Below are 16709 nucleotides of genomic sequence, written 5' to 3' on the forward strand. Positions count from 1 at the left end.
ATTTTCTATGCGTATTTTTCTTCTTAGTACTTATTATTCATTTCAAAATTTCTGCACTGTGAATAAACTGTATGTTGAATGAAAACTACTGTTGAATTTCATTTGTTCACTTCATTATTTTTGTACATCTTGATCATTATGCGATCTCGGTGAGCTAAACTTACATGCTTGTGCTACAACATATTAAAATTTCACCTTTTCAGGTCTGTTGTTCATGGTTATGATGGCAAAAAAACAAAAACAAAAAAACAAAACAAAAAAAACAAACAGCAAGTCAAAGCTACATTCACACCAGTAACCAAATGCTAGTGAGTAGCTGTTAGCTTCAGTTCTAGTGGTTTATCGGTTTAGCCTTTTCGCAGTTACCTTTTCAGTTAGCGGATTAGTTGACTTAGCTAACAACAAAACGAGATCAATTTATTCAATGTATTAGTTTTAAAACAGAAACACCTTTGTTCCAAAGCCTTATAATGAAGAAGATAAATAAGCTAAATTTCCTTCATTCAACAAAAAGTGACGTCTTTTCTGTTACTTTTCAAACTCCTGCAGTTATTTCAGAAAAGCTGTGCTGTAATAAAATGTTCTGTCTGCTGTGTAGACACAGAACTAAAACGCTGTCAAACAGCCGTCTTTTGATTTTCTTTGGTATTTTTAACATTTTGGCGTGGTCACTGCAGCGCCCGTTTCCATGGGCGGTAACGCGTTTCCTTGCGCTAACATGAGCGCTGAGTGAGAAATGCTGTCTGTCATGTAAAACACCAAAACGCTCTCAGCCGGCGCCCGCTCAGCGACCACAGCTGCGGCTCCACCGCCCTTCAGGTTCGACGCCTCCACCTGCCACTTAGCATGTTAGCGGAAAAAAAACAAACACTTTATCACATCCTTATATAACACACACAAACTCTGCTGTGGCATGCAGCGGCAAAAATAAAATTAAATCTAATTTTATTGCTTTTTTAAGGTTTTACTGCAATAAAATTGCAAAAACAAAGTTTCTTTAAGGTGCGAAGAAATGTCATCCAGCCATGCTGCAGGTTGGCGGTGTGGCGCGGCCTCGGCTCCGGCTCTTCTTTGGGATTTGGAGTGCAGTGATGCGGCTGCAGGCCTCCCAGCAGCTGGAGGCAGCAGAGCAAGTGGAATTAGCGCTAATGAGAAATCGTCTCATTAGAAGCGAGTGCAGTGATGCTGAGGCTGAGCTGATCACACAGATTAATGCCCGTGGAGACGCCACAGCTGATCACACTCACATGGTGCAGCTGGTGCTGTCAGTGATGCGGCACGCCGCGCTGCGCACCATCACTTTAAAATGTCTGCACTTAGCAAACGACGGGTCAGATCTCCTCAGAGTGAAACGATGACGTGACGCATTACAAGAAAAATCCATCACAATGTAAAAAAACCCAGTCACGATTTAAAGTATAAAAATAATAAAAGCTTTTGATTGGCGGCATGTTGTTTTAGTGGTTGGCACTGTTGCCTTGCGGCAAGAAGGTCGTGGGATCACTTCCCGTCCTTTCTGTGTGGAGTTTGCATGTTCTCCCCGTGTCTGTGTGTGTTTCCTCCAGAGTCTTTTTTTTTTTTACCATGAATTTATTGTTTAGACAGAAAAAAAACACAACAGATCACATTTCTTTCCCCACGTGTTAGCATCATGGCTTATTTCTGTGAGGCTTCGTGAGTCCGATCACATGATGTGAAAAGGAAAAACCCCACAAAATATTCATGGATGAAGACTGACGGGTAAATTTCCCTAAAGACTGCAAAAGGCCAGTGACTCACTTACTGCACCGTAAGAACAACAGAGCAGAGAAAACGTGACGGTGAACCAAAATATTTCTTTTCGAAGAACTACGTAATTAGGAGGAGTGAGATGTAAAACACCGATGGAGAGAACATTGTTGCCAGCAGACGGGAAGAAATATGGCAGCAGAGTTCCAGATCCTCCGGGAGACTCCGGGGTGCTCCACGCCGGAGCCACCCTCAAGGAGCCAGTTGGTGGTTGTAAGTTTCACCTTTTTTTTCCACCATTGTTGAGTTTCTTTCTTTGTGTTCGTATGTCAGAAATAAACAAGATAGTTTGAATGAATTGAAATGACCGTCATCTTCCTGAAACTGTTACGCTCCTCCATGATGACAGACTTTGAGCTCAAGTGTGGGTGGTAATAAATTATGCAAAGTTTCTGTAATGAGTTGGAATGGCGTGTGAGTCCAGAATGTTTTTAGAACCTTAGACCTCAATAATTTTTAGAAGAAGAACTCAACCCTTTCGTTTCCTGTTAATTATGTTATTTTTAATGTTAATTTACTGTCTTAATGTATTCATAAATTGTTTAGGCTAATGTTATTATATACACACTATTATTATTATTATTATTATTATTATTATTATTATTATTATTATTATTTTACTTGTATTTTGTCATTTGATGTTTAAATGAACCAGAATGGAAATAGTTTTCACTTTTTTGTGTCATCCATGGATTTTTGAACACATTTACCATTATATTATGTACTTAGACTGAACTTATTAAATAAAATCACACACGCACGCATGCATGCATGCCCACTTCTAATATATAGATGATTTACTGCCCCCTGATGGATTAGCATGTGAGTCCAGAATGTAAATATCAACGTCCATTGTTCAGTGTTGTTACCTAATATGCATAGTTTCTTCAAAAATATTGTTCCGTTTTGGTGCTCCTCAATTTGTCTGTGTTTCAGATCGCACGCACGCATGCAATAATGTTTACACACCTGCAAACAGAGACATGGCGGAAGACGTCAAACTCGCTATCCTTTTCCTTCATGGTAATGGTAACATGATACTCAACTAAACTGACTAAACCAATTGAACTACAAAAACACAATAAATCAATAACACTAACAACAATGTTAAACTAACATGAACCACAACAGCATCATTTAAAACCGTAAAATCCTGAATTCCCAAGGTGCATTGCAGCACAGCATCCATTGTTCACTGGTTAGCTAATATCACTAATTTTTCCAAAAATATTAGTCCTATCAACTTTCTATTTGTTATAACCATCAGACGCCCGTCAGGTTAAAGGTGGTAGTTAACCAGCTGATCACCTGACAGCAGGTGTAATTATCTCACAGTTCCGTGAGCCACAAACAGCCTTCGCTCATCATCATCAACGTTCTTTTCTGCAATAATTTAGGATTTTAAAAAGAGGACTATATTATAAACCCGGTGTGGAGAGCAAAAATGCTCGACATCTGTTTGGAAACTGACTAACCTCAGTGAAATCCAGCCGCTGGAGGGGAGAGACGCTTCCACCTTCTAAAGCAGAGGCTTAGCTCAGAGAGTAAATTAGGATGAGGGATCAAAAGAGAGAGAAAAAACACCCGGCGGTTTACAGAAAAAACTGTGTGCATGTCAGTTTGAGCGAGTCAGGTGAGATGACTCCAGGCCCGTTTGTCATTTCCTCTGAAAAAAGAAATAAATCTTTGCAAGAGCGTGACTTTAACCTTCACGTAATTAAACTGAACACTGGATTTTCTAATTAACATACTCGTTACTATAATACAGATTCTGACATAATTAAAGAGTGTGCACATAAAAAAAAATCCCCAAAATTATAAAAAGAAGAAAGAAAGAAAAAAAGGTGAACCAGTTGCAGATATCTAAAGTTGTGTTTCCCTTCAAACTGCTCTTTCACTTTATAATTCTGGCTGAAAATTTTAAATTTAATTTAAAGTTCATTTAACATAGCTGGAGATAATAAACTCACTTGTTTTTTCTTCAGTGGTCAATCAAACTCATCCTGATTAGGGATGGGTATTGATAAGATTTTGTCAATATTGATGCCATTATCGATTCTGCTTATCGATCCGATTCCTTATCGATTCCCTTATCGATACCTCTTGTGAATTTTGTACTAAAAGTAGGCTTTACAGTTTTTCTATGTAGTTCATTGAGTCTTAAAGTAAATAAATATGAAATTGGTCACTGTATCCTTGATCTCTGGATATAAATAAAAATAAACAAAACAGTGTTTCACTTTGAAGTTATTAATTCCGACTGGACTCTATCATTCTAACTTAATTCGTCAGACAGCCACACAGCGTTTGTAGCTGTGTGAACAGAACGGAGGACGATTCTCGTTTCGTTTTCGCAACAAGACAGGAGTCCCAGTTAGTAACTTTAATCCACACAAAAGTGACTCACAATTGACATATTCAGGGATGAAAGTGGTGAAAAACAAAAAAAGCTGAAACCCAAAATTACCCCCAACACCACGTTCACAAAAATGTTTGAATTTTAGAAGCTCTGAAATGCAATCTGGGACTATTCCAGACAATAAACTGCAGTGAGTGCAGCATCCATTTTGGTGAGAAAAAAACAAAACAAAACAACAACTTTCCTTATTCAAATTCATTCCAGTAGTATTCTGCTCTTACTAGGATGCAGCAGTTTTCTAGCTTGGCAGATAGTTCTGGAGGAAATCACTGAAGAAATTAACACATTGGAAATATGGTTTGACCGAAACAAACTGTCATTAAACTTAAATAAGACAGGGATGAAATGGAGGTGTAAGAGTCACTAGGTGTTCACAGGAAACATTTATTTCTGTATGTATTTATGTATTTATTTATTTATGTATGTTCATTGTTAGTTGGTTTTATATTTTATGTTGTGTTTCTATTCAGGTTCTTTTTGTCTCTTTCTCTAAAATTGTATATAATAACTAATCATTAGATTAGTAATATATAAACAAAAATAAATTTGAAAAATATTACAATTTGTAATACATTTGACTCTTTTACGACAACAAACGCTTATTATACAGAAAAATGCACCTGAACGTGATGACAGCTGCAACTGCTTAATGCTAACTTTAACACTGAAAATGCCATAGACATGCTAACGCGTTAGCATCGCTCCCATTTTTAAGTTATAAAATACATCTATCAACTGTTTCAGAAGACCATAACAGGTCAGTTTAACATAAAAAAAGGTAAATAATACTCACAGACGTATGCTCTTTAGGGTATTAGCGGGGGAAAATTAAGATAAAGCGAAAGAAAAAACAGAATAATCGAAGCAACAGATCGAAGCTCTGCTTCAATCCGCGAACCACTGCTTCGATTGGTTCAAGGTTCAAAGCAAAGCCGCGCTGCAGAAAAGTTGATTATGGACCCGCTGCAGGGTCTGTAATCAATGTAGAGAAATTATCATTTTCCTGACAAACACCCCCCAAAACAACGGCCACTCTGAAGGACCGATAACCGAATCGTTAAGCAAAAAGCTTATTGATGTCGGTGGATCGAAACATTTCTTAACGATACCCGAAAGGAACCGGTTCTCAATACCCATCCCTTAATCCTGATAACATGACCTTTGAGGAGACAGAGGTTAACAGCGTGCAAAATAGTAGCTGTTATTTTAGCGAACCGAGTCATCTGATATGATTTGAGAACTTTTTGTTATTCCGAGACATAAGCTGTTCTACAAACCGATTAAAACTGGTTAGCTTCAGCAAAATTGAGATTCTCACTTCTGCCTCTTTTCAGTTTGGATTTTGTCTGAGAATTATTTTAGAGCTTGATGAGAATTTAAATAGAGGCTACTGTATTTTGTGGAGTATAAGTAGCTTTGGGAGGTTCTGTGACTTATATATTGGTGTGACTTGTGTATAAAAATATTGCATTATTTATTTGCATTATTATTTATTTACAGCAGAAGAAAAAAACAAAACAAAAAGAAGACAGTCCCTCCAGAAATTTGCAATGTTTAGATTTCAACAAAGAATTCAACCAATATCCATGCCAATATCTCTACATATCTCTATCTATAGATATACATATCTTGCTATCTCATACCAGCTCACTACCTATCTCGTACATGTATATTGGTTGAATTCTTTGTTGAATTAATTGTTGAAGTCCTGAGATTAAAATTCCTGAGAAGAAGAGAAAGAAGAAGAAAAAAGCTTTGAAAGAACAAATATTCATCACCCTAGAAAATGACTAATTTTAGAAATACTGCATTTTCCAAAGTATAATTGCATTTTATTTTATTGTAGTATTATTTTTGACTAGTATGGGAGGTCCTAATTAATTTATATTCTGGTGTGACTTACAGTATATAGTGAAAAATCACACATTCATTATTAATAATAATAATTATAATACCTATTTATATTGGACTTTCCCATGAATCAAAGCACTACACAAGATAAACTCTGATGAAAAAAGAATAAATGCCAATAATAAAAAAAATATACTACAACCCCTGGCAAAAATTATGGAATCACTGGCCTCGGAGGATGTTCATTCAGTTGTTTAATTTTGTAGAAAAAAAGCAGATCACAGACATGACACAAAACTAAAGTCATTTCAAATGGCAACTTTCTGGCTTTAAGAAACACTATAAGAAATCAAGAAAAAAGATTGTGGCAGTCAGTAATGGTTACTTTTTTAGACCAAGCAGAGGAAAAAAATATGGAATCACTCAATTCTGAGGAAAAAATTATGGAATCACCCTGTAAATTTTCATCCCCAAAACTAACACCTGCATCATATCAGATCTGCTCGTTAGTCTGCATCTAAAAAGGAGTGAACACACCTTGGAGAGCTGTTGCACCAAGTGGACTGACATGAATCATGGCTCCAACACGAGAGATGTCAATTGAAACAAAGGAGAGGATTATTAAACTCTTAAAAGAGGGTAAATCATCACGCAATGTTGCAAAAGATGTTGGTTGTTGGTTGTGTCTAAACTCTGGACCAAATACAAACAACATGGGAAGGTTGTTAAAGGCAAACATACTGGTAGACCAAGGAAGACATCAAAGCGTCAAGACAGAAAACTTAAAGCAATAAGTCTCAAAAATTGAAAAATGCACAACAAAACAAATGAGGAACGAATGGGAGGAAACTGGAGTCAACGTCTGTGACCGAACTGTAAGAAACCGCCTAAAGGAAATGGGATTTACATACAGAAAAGCTAAACAAAAGCCATCATTAACACCTAAACAGAAAAAAAAAACAAGGTTACAATGGGCTAAGAAAAAGCAATCGTGGACTGTGGATGACTGGATGAAAGTCATATTCAGTGATGAATCTCGAATCTGCATTGGGCAAGGTGATGATGCTGGAACTTTTGTTTGGTGCCGTTCCAATGAGATTTATAAAGATGACTGCCTGAAGAGAACATGTAAATTTCCACAGTCATTGATGATATGGGGCTGCAAGTCAGGTAAAGGCACTGAGGAGATGGCTGTCATTACATCATCAATAAATGCACAAGTTTACGTTGATATTTTGGACAATTGAAAGGATGTTTGGGGATGATGAAATCATTTTTCAAGATGATAATGCATCTTGCCATAGAGCAAAAACTGTGAAAACATTCCTTGCAAAAAGACACATAGGGTCAATGTCAACGAGCAGATCTGATTTGATGCAGGTGTTAGTTTGGGGGATGAAAATTTACAGGGTGATTCCATAATTTATTCCTCAGAATTGAGTGATTCCATATTTTTTTCCTCTGCTTGGTCTAAAAAAGTAACCATTACTGACTGCCACAATCTTTTTTTCTTGATTTCTTATGGTGTTTCTTAAAGCCAGAAAGTTACCATTTGAAATGACTTTAGTTTTGTGTCATGTCTGTGATCTACTTTTTTTTCTACAAAATTAAACAACTGAATGAACATCATCCGAGGCCGGCGATTCCATAATTTTTGCCAGGGGTTGTATAGCAATGCTCAAAAATCCAAAATTAAAGAGCAGATAACACAGAAAAAAGGTGTGAATTGCACCACAGTGTGATGTATCCTCCAGAAATGGTTTGAAACTGAAACACCACACTCTAGATTCCAGAGTGTGGTGTAACAAAAAGGGAATACAGTAAAACTTGCATATAATAGATTCAGGTGGACCAGTGAATTTTGTCCTTTATAGCAGAAATCCGTTACATGTATAAAATGGACAAAATCAGTTTTCTTAAGGCTGCTTTGGAGTGGTACCTTAAAATGCTAAAGCCTGATTTATGCTTCTCCAGCTCTGTAAATCTGTGGCAATGCAATAACATCGATGTGCGCATGACTTTTTTAAAGTTCTCCATCATGTCTTTACAGTGGTGTCAAAAGTACACACATTTGTTACTTAAGTAGAAGTATAAATACTGCAGTTTAAAAACACTCTGGTAAAAGTTGAAGTATCAACTTGACCTCTTTACTCAAGTAAAAGTGAAAAAGTATGTGCTCCAAACCTACTTAAAGTATAAAAGTATAAAGTAACCTTTAAATAAAAAAAAAAAGGTAGATGCCACTATATGAATTGAAAGCTTAATTTAAAAACTGATTCGTTCTACATGTGGCCCAAGACCCAAAACCCAAAATTACCCCCCAACACCACCTGCATGAAAATGTTTCAATTCTAAAAGCTCTGAAATGCAATCTGGGACTATTCCAGACAATAAACTGCAGTGAGTGCAGCATCCATTTAGTGAAGGAAAAAAACAAACAACTTTCCTTATTCAGATTCATTCCAGTAATATTCTGCTCTTACTAGGATAGTAAGGCAGATAGTTCTGGAGGAAATCACTGAAGAAATTAACACATTGAAAATATGGTTTGACCGAAACAAACTGTCATTAAACTTAAATAAAACAGGGATGAAATGGAGGTGGAAGAGTCACTAGGTGTTCACTGTATGTATGTATGTTCATTGTTAGTTGCTTTTATATTTTATTTTCTGTTGTGTTTCTATTCAGGTTCTTTTTGTCTCTTTCTCTGAAATTGTATATAATAATCATTAGATTACTAATATATAAACAAAAATAAATTTCCACCCCAACGTGAAGACAGCTGGAACTGCTTCATGCTAACTTTTAACACTGAAAATGCCATAGACATGCTAATGCGTTAGCGTCGCTCCCGTTTTTAAGTTATAAAATACATCTATCAACTGTTTCAGAAGACCATAACAGGTCGGTTTAACATAGAAATGGTAAATAATACTCACAGAAGTATGCTCTTTAGGGTTTTAGCGGGGGAAAATTAAGCGAAAGAAAGAAAGAATAAATGAAACAATAGGTCGAAGCATTGCTTCAATCTGCGAACCACTGCTTCGATCGGTTCAAAATCCAATCCTTTATCTTCATTGATCCATGTTTCTGATATAGCTATTATGTTAAATATTTTTTTAAATTGACTTAAATATTCTTTAATGTTGTTAAAGTTTGCATATAGACTTCTGCTGTTGAAATGGATTATTGATAATTTGTTATCCGTTTTAATGATCCGATTAAACTGTTCATCTGTATAATAGCAACAACTGTCATTGATATTTGAGAAGAAATTATTGTCCGGGTCTATATCGTGCTCCAAGTCCAGCACATTGTGGTCTGTGTATTTAAATGTTCTCAGTTCTACTTTTCCATGATCAGCAATCCTTTGAGTTATATCCTTCTTGTCTCCAGATGTAGATGATGTAGTAGATGAATAGGTTCCTCTGGTCTGTGTCATGGTGTTGTGATGTGTTTGTGTCCTCATACCTTATTGGTCGTATTTGTCCAGTTCCTCGATGTTCCTGATTACCATAACCTTCGCTTGTTCTGGTGTTCTGTTCAGTTTGATGAATGTTTTGCAGTTGGATGTCCATGTCTGTTGAATTTTTCCCTGCTTTTTTAAGAAACAAGCTTTCCTGGCGATGTCTGCGTTTCTTTTGGTCAGATGTTCATTGATGAATATGTTTGTTCCTTTAAGTTTCCGTCCCTGTTTTAACAATGCCATTTTATGTTTTCTGTTGACAAACCTCATTATAACAGCTCGCTTGTCTCCATCCTCTCTCCTGGGCAGGGGGTGGCACGCTTCAATGTTATTACAGTCCATTTGAATACCTTTAGATTGCAGGAAGTCAGCCACTTGTTGTTCCACTGAGCTGGCCTCCTGCTCACTGGCCTCCCCTCCGCTGTCTTCTGACACCGCCCGTGCGTAGGATCGAGGTTTAATATGAATTCCTGTAATAATAACGTCATTCATCCTTGTGTACTGTTCCAACTCCGCAACACGGTTCTCCAGGTGCACCAGACGCCGGTCTTTCTCGGCATTCTGGATCTGGAGAGCCTTCACTTCTTCCACCAGCTCCATAATGGATTTCTGCTGTATTTTAACAACAGAGATTTCCTCAGACAAAAAGTCCAGGGACTTCGTGATATTGTCTCCCTCCTCCGCTGTCAGTGCCTTCTTCGAACCCATGGTCAGATAAATCTGCGCTGGCACCTCGGTAAAGCCACGCCGGTGGAACTGCGCTGGCGCCTCGGGCTTCAGGTGGAGCCGCGCCGGTGGAACTGCGCTGGCGCCTCGGGCATCGGTGAAGCCGCGCCGGTGGAACTGCGCTGACGCCTCGGGCTTCAGGTGGAGCCGCGCCGGTGGAACTGCGCTGACGCCTCGGGCATCGGTGAAGCCGCGCCGGTGGAACTGCGCTGACGCCTCGGGCTTCAGGTGGAGCCGCGCCGGTGGAACTGCGCTGGCGCCTCGGGCATCGGTGAAGCCGCGCCGGTGGAACTGCGCTGACGCCTCGGGCTTCAGGTGGAGCCGCGCCGGTGGATGTGCGCAGCGCACATCCACCGGCGCTGAAGCCAAGAGTAACGAGGCTGTTTGTTTTAAAAATGTAAGGAATAGAAAGTACAGATACTTGTGTGAAAATGTAATAAGTAGAAGTCAGAAGTAGGCAGAAAAATAATAATGGAGTATAGATACCTAAAAAGTGTACTTAAGTACAGTAACAAAGTATTTGTACTTCGTTACTTGACACCTCTGTGTCTTTATGTAATTTACCACAAGAACAGTGGCTTTTCTGGATTAATCTGTCCCTCAACGAGCTCAACTTCTTCATACAATCATCGACCTCCAAACCATTACAGTACACACAAATTTGATCGCCTTCTTCTGACTCCATGTTATGAAATTGGTCATACCTGTGGACTTTTCTACCAAACGTATTTGATCCATGATCGAAATGTAATTGGCGTGCACACTGCAAAAACTTTTGAAATATGACGAGAGAGGAAGGAGTGAAAATGTAAAAGTGACAAATCACAGCCTTTTGCGGTCTCTGCCATTTAGCAGCTACGCGTCAGGCTCCATAGAGCCACACAGAAGGCTGTCGTCACACCCAGGGATATGTGTGAAAAAATAAATAGCCGGGCTTTTAATCACGGGAATACGGTATCACTTTTGTTAAATCAGTGAGTGCCAGTACCGAACGTCATTTCATACCTCTGTTATGGGTCACATCCAGCCTGCTCTGTCTGGTACATGTGAGAGGTGAGCAAATGTGCAGTTCTACCATCTACAAACAGAGGAGAACTGTTTCTAGAAGGAACCGCTCTATCCTCTGCAGGCAAAGGAGAACTGGTCACCAAAAAAAACAAACAAACAAACCTCATTTCTTTTAAACCCATACTGATATGTGGCCAATATCACCCACGTCATCCAGAGGCATACATTTTTAACTTATGGTTCAAATTTTAACCAAACTTATTTGGACAAGTTATTTAAATTAACGTCACATCTGAAGTTTTATAAAGTGAAAATATCACATATATGTTTTAGTTTTAAAGTAATGCACTAATTTTTTAATATTTTAGTGTGGACATGCTGTGTCCAGGTGCATTATGGGTGATAGGGTAATCTCAGTAATTTCACAACAGGAGAATGCCTTTGAGACATTCTGATCAGGCTCCACGGACAACAGCATTAAACTCTAGTGCCTAAAATTCTCATGAATATACTCTCTGGGTTTATAGACGTTGTTATTGTGTTTGTGTTTATTAAATTCCACGCATCTTAAACATAGCAAGTAGCAACACAGACGATCTGGAATTTTGTTTTGGCAAGTTTTCAAGGTCTCTACTGCTATTTACTGGCCAGTAGTGTTCATGGCAGTATTCAAACTGAAGCTGGGCAGACACTATGATATTTTCAATCGCTGTACTCGGTTCCAGCTCAAACGATACCACAGAACCGCACGGTGTAGAAGTTCAGAGCGCATGATTTATGTTCTCACACACATTGTACGTTCAAAAACCACACGTCGGACTTGTGTTTCCAGAAGCAAAACGTAAACAGAAGCTTTTTTTCAAACGTGGTCAGAAACCCAAACAGTCGAAGTACCATCTCTCTAACGCACCACTATCTTTGCATCTCGGGTGGTGTTTTCTGGCACAGTCACCCAGTACTCGGACTGCTCCCACTGTGGTGGCTGGTTGTGGACGTTGGTGATGATCACGGTCAGATCCACAGAGCTGCTGCGGTCTCCTCCATCCGAAGCCACAATCTGCTGGTTAATCTGAGATGTCTACAAGGAGATAAGCACCGATAATATGAAGGAAGGTTCATAAGTGTTATGTGAGGTTTCTGGATTCTGACATCTGTTAAGTCTTTCACCTGTGAGATGGGGTGATTGACATAAATCCAGCCTGTACTGGGGTTGATGTGGAGGTATGCTGGCTTCTGATTGGACAGAGTGTAAGTGATGGCTGCATTGCTCCCCTGGTCGGCATCGCGAGCCGCTGCCCGCAGGAAGCTCGTTCCCACTGGAGTATCCTCTCGTAGGAAGTCTAGAAGGAAAAAATTATGGTCCAGTGTTGAGTCCTAATTAGTGAGGGATCTGCATGGAAACCACATAAAACAGATCCAGGCACCGGCTCAACCCCAAACAAGTCACAACGCTATTCTATAAACCTGAAACACACCTGACTGCACCTAATAATATGCATTTAGCATCAGCTACACTCATCATGTACAGTTAATGGACACCTGCTATAATAGCACACCCAGGTTTTCCCAGATCTGTGTGCACTGGTACCAGCAACCACTACCCTGTGGAACACCACACTGGAGAACAACAACAATTGGAGATTTCTGATGTCCACCAAGAGTTGACAAGGACTCCAAATAACAGATATGTGAGTCACGTCGTGAACCGGACTTTACCTGGATCTGGATTCCATAACACAATGCAATAACTGCAGACTGATCCAGAATGGTCCAACTGATCAAGATGTTGCAATCTGATATTTAATTCACATGCTGAAACAAAACAGTGTCTTCCTGATCTTGGTTTTACATCGTGATGTTGTATCTGTGAAGTAGTTTGGACGTAATCCTTCAAAGCCTATGTAAAGTGAATAAATGCAGATGATTTTGTTACATCCTTGTGGGACATAACAACAGAGTCAGAGTCATGACCTTTAGCAAAAACAAACTGCGTTTATCCACTGAGATGGTTCCTTGCCTGGGTCCTTGCTCTAGGGCTTGGTAAGGTTAGACCTTACTTACATGAAGCGCCTTGAGGCAACTTTGTTGTGATTTGACGCTATATAAATGAAATAAATTAAATAAATTGAAATGGAGAACGTCAGCTCCCCTGCAAAACAGAGCTTTCAATCAATTCGATTCAATTTATTCATATTGAACCAAATCACATCATAAGTTGCCCCAAGGTGATTGACATGAGTGAGGTCTAACATTTCTTTCAGTTATCATCTTTCTGCTGGGAATGCAAGAAACGCCCCCCCCCCCCCCCCCCCCCAAAAAAAAATCATAAAACCGCCCAATCCTACTTGAATTCACTCATTTGAGTCTATGTTCCCTTTGTTCCCCCGACAAGAGATGTTCCCACTGCCAACTCAGTGTGGAACCAGAACCTGCTCCAACATAATCAATCTGTGGTGGAATCACCTGATCAGCACCAAAAATGTTGTTGCTCAACTGAGACACTTTGGACAAAACATCAGACAAATCCAGACTGTAAGTGTTCCTTTGTCAGTCCCACTGGACATCCACCAGTTCCACATGGACCAGCTGCAAACAAACATCATGTCGTCTATAAGACATGTCAATTATATGTGACTGAACATAATTTACTAGGCAGGAGCACATTATGTGATGTAAGCACATATGATAATAACAGAGCTGAGTTTTGTGTCGCGTCAGCAGTGCGTCACCTCATTTTGTCATTTTGGGGTCTCAGTCTGCAAAATCAACACATGCATTTTTAAATATATGAATATAGGCTCCATTCCTGCTGACTGTGTGTGTGTCAGCACCAACCAGACAACAAGCGCAACCGGCAGGGAGGAAGCGCGCGGCTGGTTTTCCCTCTGTACCCAGCGGAATCTGCATCTCCAGCATTATGTCAATAATAATGTTCTTTTGGAATATATATGAGTCTCACTGGATACATTTCAACTCTATAATCATACGAGATCCTGCTGAGTGTAATGTGTGTCACAGTACGAAAAAAAAACCCCAACAACCTGGAAGAACAAAAACAGCGTTCGTCTGCCTCAAATCCCAAGATTCATTTCTACAAATTAGTCACTTTGGAAGGTAGATAAAAGCAGTTTCTGCTTCTCTGAGCCTTTGTCAGAAATACAATCTCAAATAATTTTTTCTTCCTGCTGCCAACATCAACAGTGGCTAAGATGGATCAGTGGCATCGTTTGGATCCAAGCCCAAAACCCTACTGAAGCTGTACAAGAAAAGAACGAACAAAGCTACGCAGAAGACAAGCTGAAGCCAAAACAACAAAATAAAACACACACACACACACGTCATTGTCTTGCCAATCCATTTTTAGGAAGGGAGATTGTCTCTTGATCGATTCCCAGACGGGATGGTGGATACGGAGATGACTGAAGGTGAGGCGCTTGCAGCATTTCTTCTGCCCTCTGGACCAGTTTCCTTCGCTCAGCTGGGAGTAGAAGGTGTGCTTGGGACGTCATCTGTCATCCATCCTAACGACATGACCCACCCACTGAAGCTGGTTTCTGATGATGACACAGTCGATGCTCTGGAGCTTGGCTTCAGCCAGGACGCTGGTGTCGGTACGGTCGTCTTCCCACCTGATGTAGAGGATAGTCCTCAGGCAGTGTTGGTGGAATCAACCCTTGGACTCCTTTTTGATTTCCATTAAGGACTCTGTTTCTGTTGCACTTCTGTTTTGTCTGTTTTCCGTCTCTTCTATTTGTAAAGAAATTATTGTAAAATCTGCAAAAACCTTGTAACTGTTGGAATTGCCTAAGCAGACCTCTCTGAGTCTGGTCTGCTTGAGGTTTCTTCCTCAATATCATTGGAGGGAGTTTTTCCTTACCACTGTCACCTGTGTGCTTGTTCTGGGGTGGGGGGAAGGTTAGACTTTACTCATGTGAAGCACCTTGAGGCGGAACTGTTGTTTTGATATGGTGAAGTAAAATCACTCAGTCGCAGGAAAAAGGGAAACAGGTCTGTCAGTCATAACCACAAAAAAAAAAAGAAGCAGAATAACGAGTCGCCCATCACCCTGCTGGGAGAAACTTTGTTTAGTGACTGTTCGGAGTGATGCCGAACCGAGGGAGGACTGGTCAGATGGGGTGATCGGTCAGACCGCAACAACGGGCAGAGTGACACACAGCAGCCAGTGTTGAGCAAACCCACTCAATCAGAAATTCTTCAGTTTTGGATATATACAAACACCCAGTTTGAGCAACAGAGCTTCTGCAAATTTGTCTGAGGTGAGAATAAAATGTGCACTGCTGAAGTTTTATGATTGGCTAACATTAGCTTAGTCCTTTAGCCTTTAGGTACAGAATCACTCAGTCAAGCTGAGTGAGCAATTTAATTTGTAAATCGCTCAATCTATTTTTGTTTTTGCCAAATAAAGCTGGAGCACCCAAAGGGAACCCATGAGAACATGGAGAGAACATGCAAACTAGATTAGGTGGGAAGAGGTCCCACAACCTTCTTGCTGTGAGTCAACAGTGCTAACCACTAAGCCACCCAATACAACAACTTATTACTGTAAAATGATTCCAGTACTGTTCTGCTGTTAAATTACAATAAGCAGTTGTGGTTGCCAGAATAATTCTTTCGGGAAAAAATGCTTCTTCCATTTTTCTTGGGGTCACTGCAGGCGGTTCTCTTTGGGATCCGTATGTTGATTTGGCTTCTCTACACAGCTCCAGCTGTACACAGAGACTGGAGCCTGGCTGGCTTTGAACCACTGCTCTTTGGGAGGCAGGTGCATGAACTGCGTGCACCACTGCGCACTGTGTGTGTAATGTATTGGTCAGTTTAACTCACCTGTTTGAACCTCCTGATGTAGTTGACTCAATTCCAAACAGTTGTAATATTTTTTCAAAATTCTTCATACAGATATTGAAAGTTTCGAAAATACCACATCTACTTGAGTCAGCCTTCAAAGTGGGACAGTCTAGTCACACATATGATGTATTTGCCCAGTGATTGCAACCTTAGAAGGGTGCAGCCCCTGAACTGGGACACAGGATAGTAGAAGAAGAAGCAAGACTCATATCGGCCTTAAGGCTGGTTGTTGCCCGTGCTTGCACCTGGATTCTGTAGTGTGAAGTGGATGATCCCCCACGGATGGGACACCAGTCTGACTCAGGTTACTTCCCCAGTCAAAGCCAGGTCCTAGTTACAGCTGTGACCGAGATGATGTAGATGAAGTGTCTTATTGAAGGACACAGACAGGTAGCATGAGCGGGAATCAAACCCATGTCTACATATTTATAGCTCAGCTTTGTAAGCTTCTGTTTGAGATCTTCAGCTTTTTCTCCATGAGATTTTTCCCGTCTCATACAGCTGAATGTGGAAAAAAAGGCTCCGTCTGGGTTAAAAGGTTGTTTCCCCTCAGGGCTCGCCCACGTTAAGATGTGCACACGTGAG

General features: G+C 40.0%; 1 protein-coding gene across 1 annotated transcript in view; it reads right to left on the reverse strand.

Annotated features, from left to right (window-relative positions):
* Window positions 1-16709, reverse strand: part of si:dkey-22o22.2 (neural-cadherin) — a 346824-nt gene that overhangs the window by 137256 nt on the left and 192859 nt on the right. The window contains exons 11-12 of the mRNA XM_034173921.1: window positions 12426-12598; window positions 12169-12336 (exon numbers count right to left, since the gene is read on the reverse strand). Of these exons, the coding sequence (XP_034029812.1) occupies window positions 12169-12336; window positions 12426-12598 (341 nt within the window). The remainder of the gene's footprint in view (window positions 1-12168; window positions 12337-12425; window positions 12599-16709) is intronic.

This window comes from Thalassophryne amazonica, chromosome 7 (assembly GCF_902500255.1).
Source record: "Thalassophryne amazonica chromosome 7, fThaAma1.1, whole genome shotgun sequence".
In the NCBI taxonomy this organism is placed as follows: domain Eukaryota; kingdom Metazoa; phylum Chordata; class Actinopteri; order Batrachoidiformes; family Batrachoididae; genus Thalassophryne; species Thalassophryne amazonica.